The sequence below is a fragment of the Macrobrachium rosenbergii genome, chromosome 5 (assembly GCF_040412425.1).
Source record: "Macrobrachium rosenbergii isolate ZJJX-2024 chromosome 5, ASM4041242v1, whole genome shotgun sequence".
In the NCBI taxonomy this organism is placed as follows: Eukaryota; Metazoa; Arthropoda; class Malacostraca; order Decapoda; family Palaemonidae; genus Macrobrachium; species Macrobrachium rosenbergii.
The window spans coordinates 65,852,138-65,868,098 of NC_089745.1; the positions used below are offsets into that span (position 1 = coordinate 65,852,138).

At 40.4% G+C, this 15,961-nt stretch overlaps 1 protein-coding gene across 1 annotated transcript in view; it reads right to left on the reverse strand.

Moving 5' to 3' along the window:
• Positions 1-3,536, reverse strand: part of LOC136838861 (isopentenyl-diphosphate Delta-isomerase 1-like) — a 28,437-nt gene extending 24,901 nt beyond the window's left edge. Inside the window, 2 exon segments of the mRNA XM_067104521.1 lie at positions 1,979-2,076; positions 3,501-3,536. Coding sequence (XP_066960622.1) covers positions 1,979-2,056 — 78 coding nt within the window. The 5' untranslated portion in view covers positions 2,057-2,076; positions 3,501-3,536.
• Between the last annotated feature and the right edge of the window lie 12,425 nt (positions 3,537-15,961).

Sequence of the window (15,961 nt, forward strand, 5' to 3'; positions counted from 1 at the left end):
AAAGTCTCAACAGCTGTAACAGACATGCATTGAAATACAATACTTTGCAATTTGGAATGTTCAATTTCCTATTAATTAGATATAAAAAATAAATACAATCAACTTTGATATTATTAGCTACAGTACTGTTCTTGATAACGGTCACTATTACCTAAAGTAACAATACAAACCAAATTCTTTTCTTCATATTAATGTCTACCCACAAGGGCTTTCTATAATTTAACTACATAAGCAACAAACATCACACTTTTTTAAGCTTTAGTCACTATGATTCTAATGAACACTGTATTTCTTTTTATATCATGATATCAATAAAAATTATCTAAGATAACAATGCATAGTGTGTACTGGTCACTATCCAGTACATCTAATGAGCATGGTGTTTTATCAGCTTTTGCCAATTTCCCAATTTTGCCTCTGATGCCTCCAACACAAATGTCCAACGACAATGAAAGTTCATTATCTGCACTGAAGTGTACATACCCTATCACAAGATTTCATAATTCACTATATGCAGTATTACTAGTACTGCAAAATCAAGAAGCTTATGGGTACTATCACTCAGGTACCAGGTACATGGTAACGGAAAATTAAGTAAGTACAGTACATCAATTCCCATACAAGACTTCTCCATTCTCAATTTAATCCTAATTGTATCACAGAAAATAAGAGCTGTGTTCTTGCATCACAGACAACTTAGTACAGCTGAAATTCTCCTTCAGAATTAAAGTGCATTCTCTGATGATCACTTAATATTTTCAGAATTATATTCTTTGAGAAGGGGAAAGTATGGTGAAAATGTTACATAAACAAGAGGATCAAGGTCTGGTTCTTCGTATAGCTTTCTGGTAGTCCTCATGGGGTTCAACTAAGCATGAGAACATTTCAATACAATGCCACCTCAACTTGACATGCAGATGCCCTCACACAAGAAACTAAATCTGTTAAATAACAGAATCACTTACACTATATTCAACACCCTACTAAAAAATAGATCATTGCAGGAGGTACATATAATTTTTCTCAGTGACTTCAATGAAATCATCACTTTCTAATTGCTGTTTGCTTGCGATGGTCAATCCTACCAGCATGGTGGTTCTTATACCTGTCCTGCTAAGACCTTGATCAACACCTTTCATATTCTGTATCAAGGCTACCTTATGTTTTGTTTCTATAAGCCATCTACAATTTCAGGTTGATTTAGTTGAGGCATGTAATGAGAAGGTGAGAGGTTCAAGCCTTTGAGCAGTACACATGAAGTGTCAGGATGTGAAACAAGGGAAGGCCTACAAGATGATGGAGGGGACATATGAGGACTCAAGCCAGGCGAATATTCAAGGAAAATGATCAAAGAGTTATGGATGAATGAGTGCATTATGAAGTTTAGACAATAAAGCCAAGCACTGGGCATTTTAAGCCCTTCAGCACTTGAGACACTGAAAGGAGCTGATTGGTTGACAGCATGCTAAAGAGATCTAAAAATGTGATCAAGTACAAGGATCTCAAAATGAAACTAGAGAAAATACCAGTTGCACTAAGAAGTATTAATAGGAGAAGTAGGGCAGTAAGAAGAAAAGAAGCAAGAATGGAAGTAAAGTTAAAGGCTAAAAGTGGGTGCAGCTAGGCTTGAAGGAACACTGAAAACACCACTGAGTAATGCATACAGTGCACAATGTGCAACACACAGAGGGGACTTGACCCCCTAAAGAGGCAAAAGACTGACATAAACGAAGAGAACTCATCAGATATTCTAAACATGTCAAAAAGAAAACCTCACAAAACCTTATGATGCTGAAGTGGCACATAAGTGATTGGATGAACAAACCTTTAAATCTAGTAATACATATACAGTACTGTAGTTTGCTCACTAAGATAAGCAAAAAAAACCATATTGTGAAGCAATGGTTCTTATTTCTAAATAAATACATTCTTTACACATAATCTACACAAAGCCAGGAACTATAAACAAGCTACTTACTTTACTTGTCCATCGTAATGATTGCTTGTGATAAGGGAATTTCTTTACAGACTGTAGTATTCCTTTGGGCAAACTCATTTTGGAACTGTTCTGGAACTCTGTCAAACAAAAAAATTACTTTTATAAAACTTGCCCTCATATCAGCATTATTGAACTGTATATGAAAATTTATTCTACTACAATTTTCCCCTTTATTCTCATTACAAAACTATGGAATGTAATGATTATACAGTAGTATCCCCATCTACTTCAGTACTTCACAGAATTTCTTGTCCATTAGTACTTTAAAGAAGCTAGCATTGCTACTCAGCAGCCTCAGCATTAGTTCCATCCATGTAATGCTGACATCAGTATAAAAAAAAAAAACACACACACTGGACCTAGTACCCATAAGTATATTAGGCTATGTTATATACTATTCATGAACATAACTGCACTATTGCTCATCATCCACAATTCATGTCTGAAATTCTGGTAAGCTTTGTCTTTCCTGTGCTTCATCTTCCTAAATCTCCACTCATCTTCAGTTTCCCTTCTCATAATTCTCATTCAAGTAGGTCTGGGTCTTCAGCTCTTCTGGTGTCCACAGGAGCCCAGTTGACACTAAACATACCATTCAACTAGAGGTTGTGTGAACGAGATGTCCAAGCCATTTCCACCTCCCTTTCATCATTACCTAATCGACATCATTGGAACATTCTTGACTTCCTTTATATCATTCCTAACAATTCTCTCATCTGACTGATGTAGTAAAATGGAAACACTGTTGATTAGTAGATCTTGTACAGATTTTTCACCTCATCCTCCCCTCCAAGTGGATGGTTGATTGATTTAAAGATTTTAGGCATATATGCCAAGCACTGGGGCAACTAGGGCCATTCAGCGCTTAGAATGTAATATAATTTTAGCTAAATTCACCCAAATCTATAAACTAAGATTATAAATGTTTAAAAATATATAAATAGTCTTTAATATTAAATATCTGTAAAAACTGATACAAAAATTAAATTCTGAAATAAAAGTTAATTTTCTTCAAAAACATTACAGTAGTTTATTGATATTGCAATTATTATCGAGTACCTCATCCATGGACCTGCCATCTAGTGAGGTAGCTCTCCTCTCTTATATAAAAACTGGGCAATCAGTTAAAAAATGCTTTAGTTCTGTTAAACTTCTTGACAGGAACTGCAGAATGGGGCCTGTCTCCCTTCTCATCTTTGCTTTAGGTATCTATGATTGCATGTGTGTCTCCAATACGCAGCCTTGTTAAAATAATACTAGTCCTCCAATCTGGATGATCTGACGACTGCCATCTCCTAACTGAAGGTCCAATGGCCTTCCAATTATGTTATTCCAACTAATTTGCCACTTCCTACTTATATAAACATGAACGATTTGCTTAAAATCAGTGTGGGAGGTTTACGAGTGCCTGATTATGTAACCTTATCAATTCTTTAGCTGCCCTATTGGCTCTCTCATTCCCCTCTACACCCACATAAGCAGGTACCCAACAAAAGCTCACCTGATACGCTTGCAGAAATGCAGGAGGGCCAGCCATTCCTGTGGATGGGACACTGCTGAATGAGTCTGAACCTTTAATTATTCTATGAGTAACTTTGCCTCACTTCTTGCTTTTGAGAAACATCTATATAATGAAAGTGTTAGCAAATGACGCATGAAAATTAGGTATTGTACAAAAGGCCTCATATGTAAATAACAGCGATAAAATCAATGCAACCTGTTTTACTAGAATAATGCTACCTGGTATAGATGTCTGCTTCTGCCAAAGATTTTTATCTCTTAGATAAAGTGGTTCATGGTGGCAGGTCTCCGTTTCCCGATATTAGCCGTTATGACTTGGGCCATCGACAGATGGTCTCATTTGTCAATTTTTCATAAGTTGCATTTTAACAGAGATCTTTCACATTCACAATCGATTCCTGATCCCCTTTTTCTGCCGAGAGCAACCAGATTGCTGAACAGCACCACCAATAGGCAGTAAATATGCCTCACTTTAGAACTTTAAGTTCCAGAGGTCTTCTATCCCCCATGCCGTTGGACTGTGGAAAAGTCGCCCTAAGGATGTCGTGCAATTGGAACTTCAAAAGTTCAAGCAAAAGATAAAGATGCAATGTATTACTACCATAATACTATTCTCCTTGTATTTTAATATATTTTTTATCAATTTATTCATTTAAATTTTTCTTTTTTAGTACTGTATGTGAGATCTCCTCTTTCTGTATTTCCTTTCCCTTCACCACCTCTTACTTCTACCTAACAAACACCATATTCTTTGGAAGCTTGAATTTCAGGTCAATGGACCCTCTGGGTTTGTTCCATATGCACAGGGTTCATCTTTTGAATAATATTAATAATATTTTCACTTTCTTACTGTATCAAGATTCATGCTTGTACAGTAACACATCACACTTGGCATACCAGTATGTTTAATCTTACTTTCATATCAAATTTCAATCCACTTGATTTCCAAATCTTATTTGACATGCCCATAGTCTGGTTGGCATTCTTTTCAGCCTTTCAATATATTCCAACTAAAGACAATCTGTACTGGCTATTTCCATTCATAAATAAAGTGTTTTTAGAGGGGTTTTAAGTATTCGCGGGGGGTGTGGTATGCATCGCCCACGAATACGGGGGGTTCACTGTACATGCCAATGATTAACATGCAGCCTACTGAGCAAACAGGTGAGTCATGACTAATTGTTCAAGACACATGAGCCAAACTCAGATTTTATTCAGAAGGCAATAGTCACCTAAACTTAATTAAAATATTTTAATTGCTACCTACAACTAAGAGGTTTTGTTTTTGGCCATGTTTATTTTGAAGTATTTGTCAGTAGCTTGAGGTAACTAAATATTCCCTTATAGTAAATGATATTTACCAAGCAATGCAAACCCTCTACACTGCAATCCTCCTCACCAAGATTCATAATAAAAATATACACTTTTTGTGACAGCATAGCCTGTAAAAGACATTTCCCTAAATTAAGTTTCCTAGATGCCTTTTTCAGGTACAGTATAATACAGTAGCACTGTAATTCAACATAGAAGAACATAATCCCCTAATCCACATTCAAATCTAAACCTTGTCTTTTCTGCCACAATGTTTAAGAGTTATGCCAAGACTACAATGACCTTATCATGGACTATATATACTGAATCATAAGTGAATATACACACCACCAATCCCTGACCCTTCATGACTTATAAAGTACTCAGTGACATCAAATCATTAAGGTAAAAAAACTGCTCAATATCCCAAACAATGCTTCTTCCACCACCAATATAAATGAATCGTAGCCTTCTTTTCCACCTATGCCCATTCAATATTCTTATCAATTATTTGTCTTTCAGTACAAAAAATTCAGAAAATATTCCCAGTTAAGTGACCATAGCCATTCTTGAGCAGAGAATTATAGACCTTCTCATAGTCTCATGCAGAGGGAGAGAAACCTGAAGCTTTCCTTTCCAAAGTGAAACCATTACCCATAACTACCTCTTGAAAACCTAGTTCCCAGCAACCTTCAATAAGAGTAAGGCTATGATAAGAATAGCTGGTAAGCATGTGAAAGCTTCCTTCCTGGGTAGCAGGAACAAGAACTCTTCAAGTTGGCAGAAGTAATGGCAGTGCTGTGGCTCTGCAGTTGCCTCTTGACAATCTAGGTTGTTTCCTTAAAGTGGGAATGAGGTGTATGGTGATGGAGTCTTAAAAGAATAGCTCACAAATGCACATTTCTGGACTCCATACCTAGATTACTCTTTTAGGTCAATATCAAGTTTAGATCTCACTCAGATTAAGAAAATCAGTAGAGCATGAAGGCACAATTATTTAAAGGCCAAAATTCCTCATTAAAAGATCAGGGTTAAACAAGAGAACATCAATATTGGAAAAGTAGGTTTGGATAAGGACTCCACCCTGCTCTATCTATTCTGTTACCTTCTCTCCATCAGGTTCCTTCTTTCCCCCCATTTTCCAAGCCAAAGATTGAAAGGCAAGACAGAAGGCTCAGGATTTAACCACAAATCCTACAAGTTAAGGGTCTTGATTCCTGTTGAAAGCATACAGTGTGTGGTTTGATAATCTGAGCAGAGGCAGCCAAAAAGACTCCTTGCTCCAAAAATTTAAACACATTTGATCACCTCACAGAGCCAGAAAGAAAAGGTGTTCCTGTACACCTCTCTTGCATTTGCCTGCACTAACAAAATGTCTTGACTCTCTGGTCTCAGAAAGCAGATCCTTTGCAAATAGTATCTAACAGCTTGCATTAGTATATGGGCACCTTGTCTGAGTCACTGCCAACAAAGTCTCAGAGAGTAACTGAGAAACTAGAATCTCTTGTCAGGACCAAACAGATTCTGAGTTTTCACCACAAACTCAGGTATGGAAGAGAACAGCAGGGATCCCCAACCCTCGAGTGCTGGAGAAGATGAGACAGGCCATGTTACTCCTCCACCCTTTTTGCAGAGGCCAAGACTAAGAGAACAACAGTATTGAAGGTATTACCTCGACCAGAAGCCTGTGCTCTAGGGATTTGAACGGAGTCTTGGTTATGCTATGGGTGGCAAGAAATACATCCCATTCCAGAGGGTGCAGCTCTAAGATGGATAACTGGGACAAGGCTTTGCAACACTCTTCCACTGCCAGACTGACAGGAGTTTGTCTTGACAAAGGTGGATGAGGAAATCTCCAACTGCTGAACAGACACTCCGACCAAAGAGAGAGCCCGTCTCAACACCAACCACAGATGAAGGCCCACTTTTCTTGGGTACTTGTTCATGGATATTCTGGATAACCTTCACACATGAAGCTAAGGGAAGTGTACTGCCTTTGAACATGGGATTGATGCAGGAGAGTGGGTTATGAGGAAATCACTCTCAGTGCTGTAACTAGGAGTCAGCAGATCTGATGCAACTCGGTCTGAGCCAAAGCGGAACCACCAGGATCAATCCTGAGACCAGGCGTAATGAACACAGTTGATCACAACGCAGATCAAACTGAAAGATGGGAAGACGTAGATGTCCAGATTGTCCACGGGTATTGGAGAGCATCTTCCATCAATGGCATCTGGTACTGGAGAATTCGACAGTTCAAACAACCTTTCCACTATGCAAATATGTAGAGAAGGAGCTAGAAGGATTCATCAGTGTAGGCAGGGGTGAGCTCCCCCTGGTAAGGCCAACAAACACTTTTTGTCCTTCTTCCTCTTCATACCAGGACAAACCCAGCCAACACATGCCTTGTAGGGGGAAGCAAAGGTGCATGCCTTCCCCCTACATAACGAACAGTAGCTTTGGGGGTGAACTGTTACAGGAGATATGAAGCGCCCACAAGTACACCACTCCCCTCTCAAAAAGATATTACTGCTGCATTCATGTTTATTCCCATGGCAAAGGAAAAGTTCATGATTTTCTCTACAACGAAGGAAAAATGATACCAAAATAAAAGTAAAGGAAATTAATCAAACTACATATCAGCACTGGATGATAATAGGAAGGAGAGCACAGCAAGATGTCCACTCTTCATGGTGGCTGAAGAAAAGGTGACTAAACTGTAATGTGAGGGAGGGGTATTCCTTGTCATCCCCATAACCACCAGTTAACAACCACTCTAGCTTGCACAGAGAGACATAAATGTGTAGATATTACTATGGAGATACTTGTCTAGCCCATTCACGGTATATCCAAAAGTCCTCAGACCATGATTCCTTACCATAGGAATTAATAACCTATGCACATCCAAAAACACACCCATATATATAGGACCTTACCATAGGAATTAATAACCTATGCACATCCAAAAACACACACTTATATAGGAACAAGTCTGAGGCAGCCTTACTCTGCAATGGGATCGTTAAATGGTCAAGCATGTCCTAAAATAAATAGAGCTACTGCTTGTGTGCTGTTAGCTAATCAAAAACTACCCGGTACTCAAAATGCTGGCTGATTCTGTAATGGAACATAGTGAGCACATACAGTCACAAGAGCTGGTAGATTAAAAATGTAGAGATCCTTAGGTCCAAGCCAAAAGCTGCAAGTGAGAACATTACTCCTTCATGGAACAGAAGCTGACATTCCGACTGATCTCATGATTGCAGACACTTATTGCTCAAACCTAATGTGCAATACACTGAGCCAAGATACATGATGTTCAACAAATCATGATCTGAACCATTCCCCCAAAACAGTCCTGTATGCACACTTCAGTGGCCAAGCCAGACTGCTGTTCCTGGTACTCTATGATGGAGAGGCACCTACCATGCACAAAAACATGTGGTATAAAGGTTAAGGTAACACAAGGAAATGCCCATAAATCAAGCCAATCTGCCATGAACATGCACAGTACCTGAACCTGCAAGCATAGGGCACAAGCACAGAAACTTTTATAGCACTCACAGCATGCAAGCACAGACAGTGCATGTCTGCACAGGTAACACACCAAGGACAAGCACAAGCAGCAGCAAAGCACAAGTACAGACGTTGCATCAATTTGCACACTGTGTGGGCACAATAGTGCATGTGTACATTCATGACACTGTGAGTGCAGTGTAATGGCATAAGTAATGCCCCTACAAGGCAAGTAAAGGAAAATAAACAAGCATATGCAGAATTGTACAGGCGCAGAAAAAATGGGAAAAAGCACGCTAAACGAAGAAGAAGACATAGCATGAGCAGGAGTGGGGCATAGGAAGAGCAGAAATGGAATCTTGCCTGCTATGCTGGAAAAAATCACACCACCATTTATTTTCGTTCCACTAGCCTGGATCAAGGACTCCAGATTCTTTTATTGTGAATGAAGTGGCCTTAAACTGTATGACCACTTCATTTACAATAAAAGAATCTGGAGTCCTTGATCCAGGTTGCTGCTAGTGGAACGAAAATAATTAATTATGCATTTTAGACCATTCCTGTTGGTGCAATTCAATAGCTTTGGCTTTAGCCTTTTAAAACTTCAGTGTACCACTTGGGAAAAGATATTTCACCAATAATAAATGTTAGAAAGATATAAAACACAATACAGACTTTAATAAATATATGGTTCATAGGTGTTATTTTCGTTCAATCTCCGGCCGGCCAATGAAGAATTAGAGGAATTTACTTCTGGTAATAGAAATTCATTTCTCGGTATAATGTGGTTTGGATTCCACAACAAGCAGTAGGTCCCGTTGCTAGGTAACCAATTGGTTCTTAGCCACGTAAAATAACTAATCCTTTGGGCCAGCCCTAGGAGAACTGTTAATCAGCTCAGTGGTCTGGTTAAACTAAGGTATTCTTAACTTTTTATAGGTATTATACTTTACTTTAACCCAATACTCGATGCTGGAGTTCTTATGCTGTCATCCTAAGTCCTTAACATGCTTAATATAAAATTCATGCTCACATATATCACAAAGGTACTGCTACCAAGTTATTTACAAATGAATGTTGTTACCTACGGTACTCAGATATTTTCTATTGTTTGTTTATATTAACACTGTCAAAGGAGTGGATCCCTTGATTGGATTTTATTTGTATTGTGGACACTGGCTTACACACCTGGAATATCTTCTATTATTTACACTGAGAAGTGTGGGTACAGTACATTGGAAATGTTGAAACCTAATTACTGTAGTTGAAAATTATTACAATAGGGCTAGGTTTACAGATACTAGCACCCTCTTATATCCTACAGTCATGCGGGCCATAGCCAAGACACCAGGAATTTTAAGATTAGAAATATGAGGACAGAACCTTAATGTCCATCATACTTCTGATTGAGACTGAAATAAGGTTTACTACACCTTTTTAAAGTGATATTTGCACTAAGGAAATAAGGACCTGGTAACCTCGATTATGTTAGTTGCCACAAGCTAGGTTAAGGTTCAGGTGACAAAGCCCCCGGTTGGTATGGACCTGGCCCCCCTAAATTAGATTAGGTAGGGAGTCCAGTAGTGGGGAAAGCAAATGTCTTCGCTGGGTGAGGCTATGGCATCCTAGGTTAGGTTAGATGGGAGGTCCGGGAAGCAAAGCCCTCTTGTTAGGTAAGGCTGCCTTACAGGTCAGGTTAGATTATATCCATCCTTGTATTTCACTCGTTTTTGTTTTCTCCCACCCAAAATCCTGCTTTCTCACAGTCATTCAGTGCTGAAATGGAAATTAAGGGTAGAGAATTTTTAAATGTGAAACAGAAGGAAAACCTCACAGTAGTGCTATTAAACAATTGTTAGGAGAGGGTGGAAAGATGGAAGAAATGAGAATATGGACAAAGGTCCAGTAAAGGAATAACGGTTGCAGATAGGGCCCATAGGGACACTGCAAAGAACCTCAAGTACAGTAATGCCTACAGTGCATCATATGAGGTGACCTGATGGCACTACCCCTTTAAAGGGGCTTTCCACTGTGGTTCCCCAAATTGCAGGATATAAGGGGGTTTATCATCTTAAAACTACTCAATTGCTAATGAAATGAACAGAAATGTTCATGAAAACATAGAAAAAGTCAAATATATCTTAGTTTAACCAGACCATTGAGCTGATTAACAGCTCTCCTAGGGCTGGCCCGAAGGATTTGATTTATTTTACCTGGCTAAGAACCAACTGGTTACCTAGCAACGGGACCTACAGCTTATTGTGGGATCCGAACCACATTATGATGAGAAATGAATTTCTATCACCAGAAATAAATTCCTCTAATTCTTCACTAGCCAGATAGGAGAGTCGAACGGCAGCAATTGGCGGCGTGCCAGGCGCCAGCTCTATCCACCCCTATCTAATTTTCAACTCAGGACTACAATAATAGTTTCAAGTAAAAATTTACCAATTTGTAGAATAATTATGAAGTAGCAATGTAATGCATTACCAAAAGCTCAATAATATCCTACCTTTACCTTTGCAGCCAACATACTTATCATTCCTCACTCAATAAATGTTATTTTCATAATAAAATAAATTTTTGAACATACTTACCTGGTAGTTATATATATAGCTTAAGTCCCTGACGTGACGGCAGAATTTCAAAACTTCGCGGCAATCGCCGATCGGGTAGTCAGGTGGTCCACCTGTGCCCTCTACCCAGATAACTGGAACCATTCTACATATTCCTCAGATCTTCCATGCCCCTAGTCTCTAGAGGGGAGGAGGGAGGGAATTTAATTATATATAACTACCAGGTAAGTATGTTCAAAAATTTATTTTATTATGAAAATAACATTTTCAAACATCTAACTGACCTGGTAGTTATATATATAGCTGATTGACACCTTTGGTGGAGGGTCAGAGACAGCCAACATCGTTGGAATTGACAAATACTAAAACTTTGCAAAACCAACTAAAGGTTCCTACCTGTTAAGGAAGCTGACTTCATTGTTTTCCTGCCTCATTATGTCTGCATTCCTTAAGAGATCCAGCGATCCACCCAGGGGGCTGAAAATCTCTAGGGGCTGTCAACCGGTGTATAACCTCTATGTGACTAGACCTCCTTTTAATACCCTTATTCCGGCGCTACCAAGGAACAAATGACCACCTGACTAAGAGAACTGAAGTAAATGATATTACTTAAAAAACTGTCTGCTAATGATTGCGGAAGACTGCGTGCCCAGACTTCGCAAACAACCAAAAACAACATCTTATTTCAGGGATAAAAGAAAAGGGTATTGGGTTATGGGACTGTAGGGGTAGCTATTTTTTCTCACTACTGAATTTGCAGCTACAAAAGGACCCAGCGTGTAACAGTCTTCATAAACAGTCTGAACTTGTTTAAGGTAATGTGAGGCAAAAACAGACTTGCTCCTCCAGAAGGTCGTATCCAAGATACTCTGGAGGGACCTATTTTTGTTTAAAAGCCACAGAGGTTGCTACTGCTCTGACCTCGTGTGCTTTAACTTTTAGAATATTGTGTTCTGATTCCCTACATCCCACATGAGCATCTTTTATTAATTGTCTGATAAAAAAGGACAGAGCATTCTTAGACATTTGTACAGAGGGTTTTTTGACAGAGCACCAAAGCCCTTCTGAATCCCCCCGTAAATCTTTTGTCTTTTCTAGATAATATTTTAGAGCTCTTACTGGACACAGAGTTCTTTCTATTTCTCACCTGTGACATCCGTCAGGTTAGGAATCTCAAATGTTTTGGGCCAAGGTTGAGATGGACGTTCATTTTTGCCAGAAAATCTAGCAAAGTGAACAAACCGCTTTGCCTTGTCTAAAACCTATAGCTTTGTTAAAGGCATGAATTTCACTTACTCTTTTGCTGTAGCTAAACTGATCAGAAAAAGAGTTTTCATAGTGAGATCTTTAAATGATGCCTTTTGTAAAGGTTCGAATCTATCACTCGTGAGGAAATTTAGGACCACATCTAGGTTCCAAGCCGGTGATTCTTGTACCTTTCTCTTTAGATGGTCTCGAAGGATCTGAGAAGGTCTTGGAGGTCCTTATTGTTAGAAAGGTCTAAGTTTCTGTGTCTAAAGACCGATGCTAACATACTTCTATAACCTTTAATGGTTGAAGTTGAAAATTTAAGGTTATTCTAAGATGAAGAAGGAAGTCTGCTACCTGAGTCACAGAGGTACTGGAAGAGGATACAGAGTTGTTTCTACACCATCCTCTAAAAATTTCCCACTTGGATTGGTATACCTTGATTGGTGAAGACCTCCTTGCTCTTGCTCTCGCAATTGCTTCAGCTGCCTCCCTTCGAAAAGCCTTTAGCTCTTGCAAGTTTTTTGATAGTCTGAAGGCAGTCATTTGTAGCGAACTTGGAGGTTTTGGTGATACCTTTCAAGTGGGGTTGTTTGAGTAGATCTATTCTTACAGGAAGTTCTCTCGAGTGTCCACCATCCATTCCAGTACCTCTGTGAACCATTCTCTTGTTGGCCAGTAGGGACCACTAGGGTCATTCTGGTCCCCTCGTGAGCTACAAACTTCTGCAAAACTTTGTGAATAATATTGAAAGGTGGGAATGCGCATAAACGTCCAAGTTTGACCAAGTCCAGAGAAAACGTCTCTATGTAAGCAGCCTCTGGATCTGGAATGGGGAACAGTACGTTTCTATCCTTTTCGTTTCCAGCTGTGGCAAAGAGATCTATGCATGGTCGCCCCAAATCAGCCACATGCTCTTGCAGACGTCCTGATGTAGCATCCATTCTGTGGACAGGACTTGATTCTTCCTGCTCAGCATGTCTGCTCTTACATTTTTCTGCCCTTGAATAAAGCGGGTTAGTAGTCTCACATTCTTTCTCCTTTGCCCAGAGAAGAAGTTTTTGTTGTCTCGTATAGAGATTTGGAGTGAGTGCCCCCTTGTTTCTTGATGTAGGCCAACGCTGTTGTGTTGTCGGAGTTGACCTGCACCACTTTTTCTTTTACTACCTGTTCGTATTCTTCAGAGCCAGAAGGATAGCAGTTAGTTCCTTCTGGTTGATATGCCAAGACTCTTGATCTCTGGTCCAAGAGCCTGAAACCGTTCCATCTTTCCCAGAGTTGCTCCCCATCCTGAGTCCGATGCGTCGGAGAACAACACTAGGTCTGGGTTCCTCTGTTGCAGGGAAAGGCCCTCTTGAAGCTTTTGGGGTCGTTCCACCATTTTAGATATTGCCTCACGGGTTGTGAAATGGGGATACACTTTGTTTCAATTCTTTTCCCTTTGTCCCAGTTCCGATTGAGATGGAACTGTAACGGGCGAAGATTCAGTCTTCCTAAGGAGACAAACTGCTCTAGAGAGGAAAGGGTCCCCAGCAGACTCATCCATTCCCTCACCGAGCAAGTTCGTCTCTTTAAGAATTTCTGAAGTTTTCTAAAGCTTGTTCCATTCTTGACATTGACGGAAAAGCCCGAAAAGTTCTTGACTCTGAATCCTCATCCCAAGGTATAGAATCTCTTGGGATGGGATCAGTTGTGACTTTTTTTTTGTTTATAAGTAGTCCCAGTTCTCCGATAACTGAACTGTCGTCTGAAGATCCTCCAGGCAGCGTGTGTGGGAAGGGGCTCTGAGAAGCCAGTCGTCCAGATATAAGGAGACTCTGATGCCTCTTGTGTGAAGCATTCCAGCTACATTGTTCATCAGTCTCGTGAAAACTTGAGGAGCGGTGCTTAGGCCGAAACAAAGAGCTCGAAATTGGAACAGTTTCTTCCTCGTGGACAAACCTCAGATATTTCTGGAGCTTGGGTGGATGGGAATGTGGAAATAAGCATCCTGAAGATCCAAGACACCATCCAGTCGTTCTGTCTGACTGCTGCTAGAACAGACTTGGTTGTTTCCATTGTGAATCTTGTCTTTTGAACAAAAACGTTGAGAGCACTCCACATCCAACACTGGTCTCCATCCCCCGAGTTCTTGGGAACCAGGAACAATCGATTGTAAAAACCTGGGGAATCCGGGTCTTGAACTTTTCTCTGGCTTTCTGTTTTGCAGCAGAAGAACAAATTTGTTGTTGCAGAGCCTCCGCTTCGTTTTTTCGTTTGTAATTGGCCGAAAGGTCTATCGGTCTTGATAGCTAAGGGTGGTTTCTGAGGAAAGGGATCTTGTAACCCTCTTTTGATTAATTGATGGACCATGGATCCGCTCCTCTCCTCTCCCATTCCAGCCAGAAGTGTGTTAGTCTGGCTCCAACCGCTGTCTGAAGGAGAGTCTTCTCAGACTCTGTTCTCCCTTGTCTATGGTTTCTTCTCGTAGATCTTTTCCCAGCAGATCTTGAGTTCCCTTCTACTGAGGGTTCTGAAACGAAAGGGCTGAAGACAAGAGCTTCTCCTATAATTTTCTGAGAAGGCGAAGCTAGTTGGCAGAACTTTCTTTGCAGTTTTGGTGATTAGATCTTGTGTTGTTTTTTTGAGTTAAGGCTGAAGATGACTTCTTTCACTAATTCCTGAGGAAAAAGATGAGCAGAAGAGGAGCATAAAGGAGTTCTGCCTTTTTGAGGCGTAACTCCATTGGCAGAAGAAAAGAGCAAAGATGTGCCCTTTTCTTTAAGATCCCTGCAGAAAAAAGAGCTGCCAGTTCGTTGGCTCCATCTCTGAGAGCCTTGTCCATGCAGGACATAACATGAATAAGGTCTTTGGTGTCTGCATCTAATGGTCTCAGTCTTTTCCCCAAGGCTCCCAGGGTCCAGTCCAGGAAATTAAAAACCTCAAAGCCCTAAAAATTCCTTTGAGAAGATGGATCCATTTCAGAAGTGGACCAAAACACCTTGGATTTTCACCCATAGCAGTTCTGCGGGAAGCGTCGACCAGAGAGAGAGTCCCCCTGGGAAGAGGCAGGAACTCCCCAGGCCAAGAGATTCTCGGTTTCATACCAAATGCTAGATCTAGAAGCTAAGTCTGGCTGGGGGAAAAGAGAACACTGTTCGTCCTTGATCCTTTTGGAGTTCATCCATTCTTCCATAACTTTTAAAGCTCGTTTGGAGAGCGAGACATGATCATTTTAGTAAAATAGTCTTCTTTGAAGTTTTCTTAAAGTAAATTCGATGGAGGAGAACGAGGAGAGGCTGGAATGAAGTTGTCAGGAAAAAGCTCCGTGAACACTTTCATCAATTTCTTCAAGTCTGAGGAAGGAAGTTGGTCTTTTCGCTCTTCCTCGTCCGATAAACTTTCATCGAGAGAACATCTGAGAGGGAGTGAGAAGATCGTCGTTGTCATCAACTTTGTTCTGTTATGCTGTCGGTAAACCTTGTATAATGGAATTCAGTTTCGTATGCCATGTTTACTAGTTGCTGCTTCCAAAACAAGTTTCTTGAGGCCTGATGTCCTGTGGGTTATCTTCCAAAAAAACGTCCTGCAGGTACGGTCTTGACGTCCGAAGGTATCCTGACGCCCAGCCCAATCTCTTGGCGCCTAGCGAATATCCTGACTAGCCTCCAGTATCATGACGCCTGGCATCCTGGCGTCCAACCTCTTGACGCCTGGCGCCCTGTTGCGTCCAGATTCTTGGAGTCTCTCCTCTAAGAAATTCCTGGCGTCCAGTTTCAAGTCCTCTTGACGCCTGGCGTCCTGGCGTCCT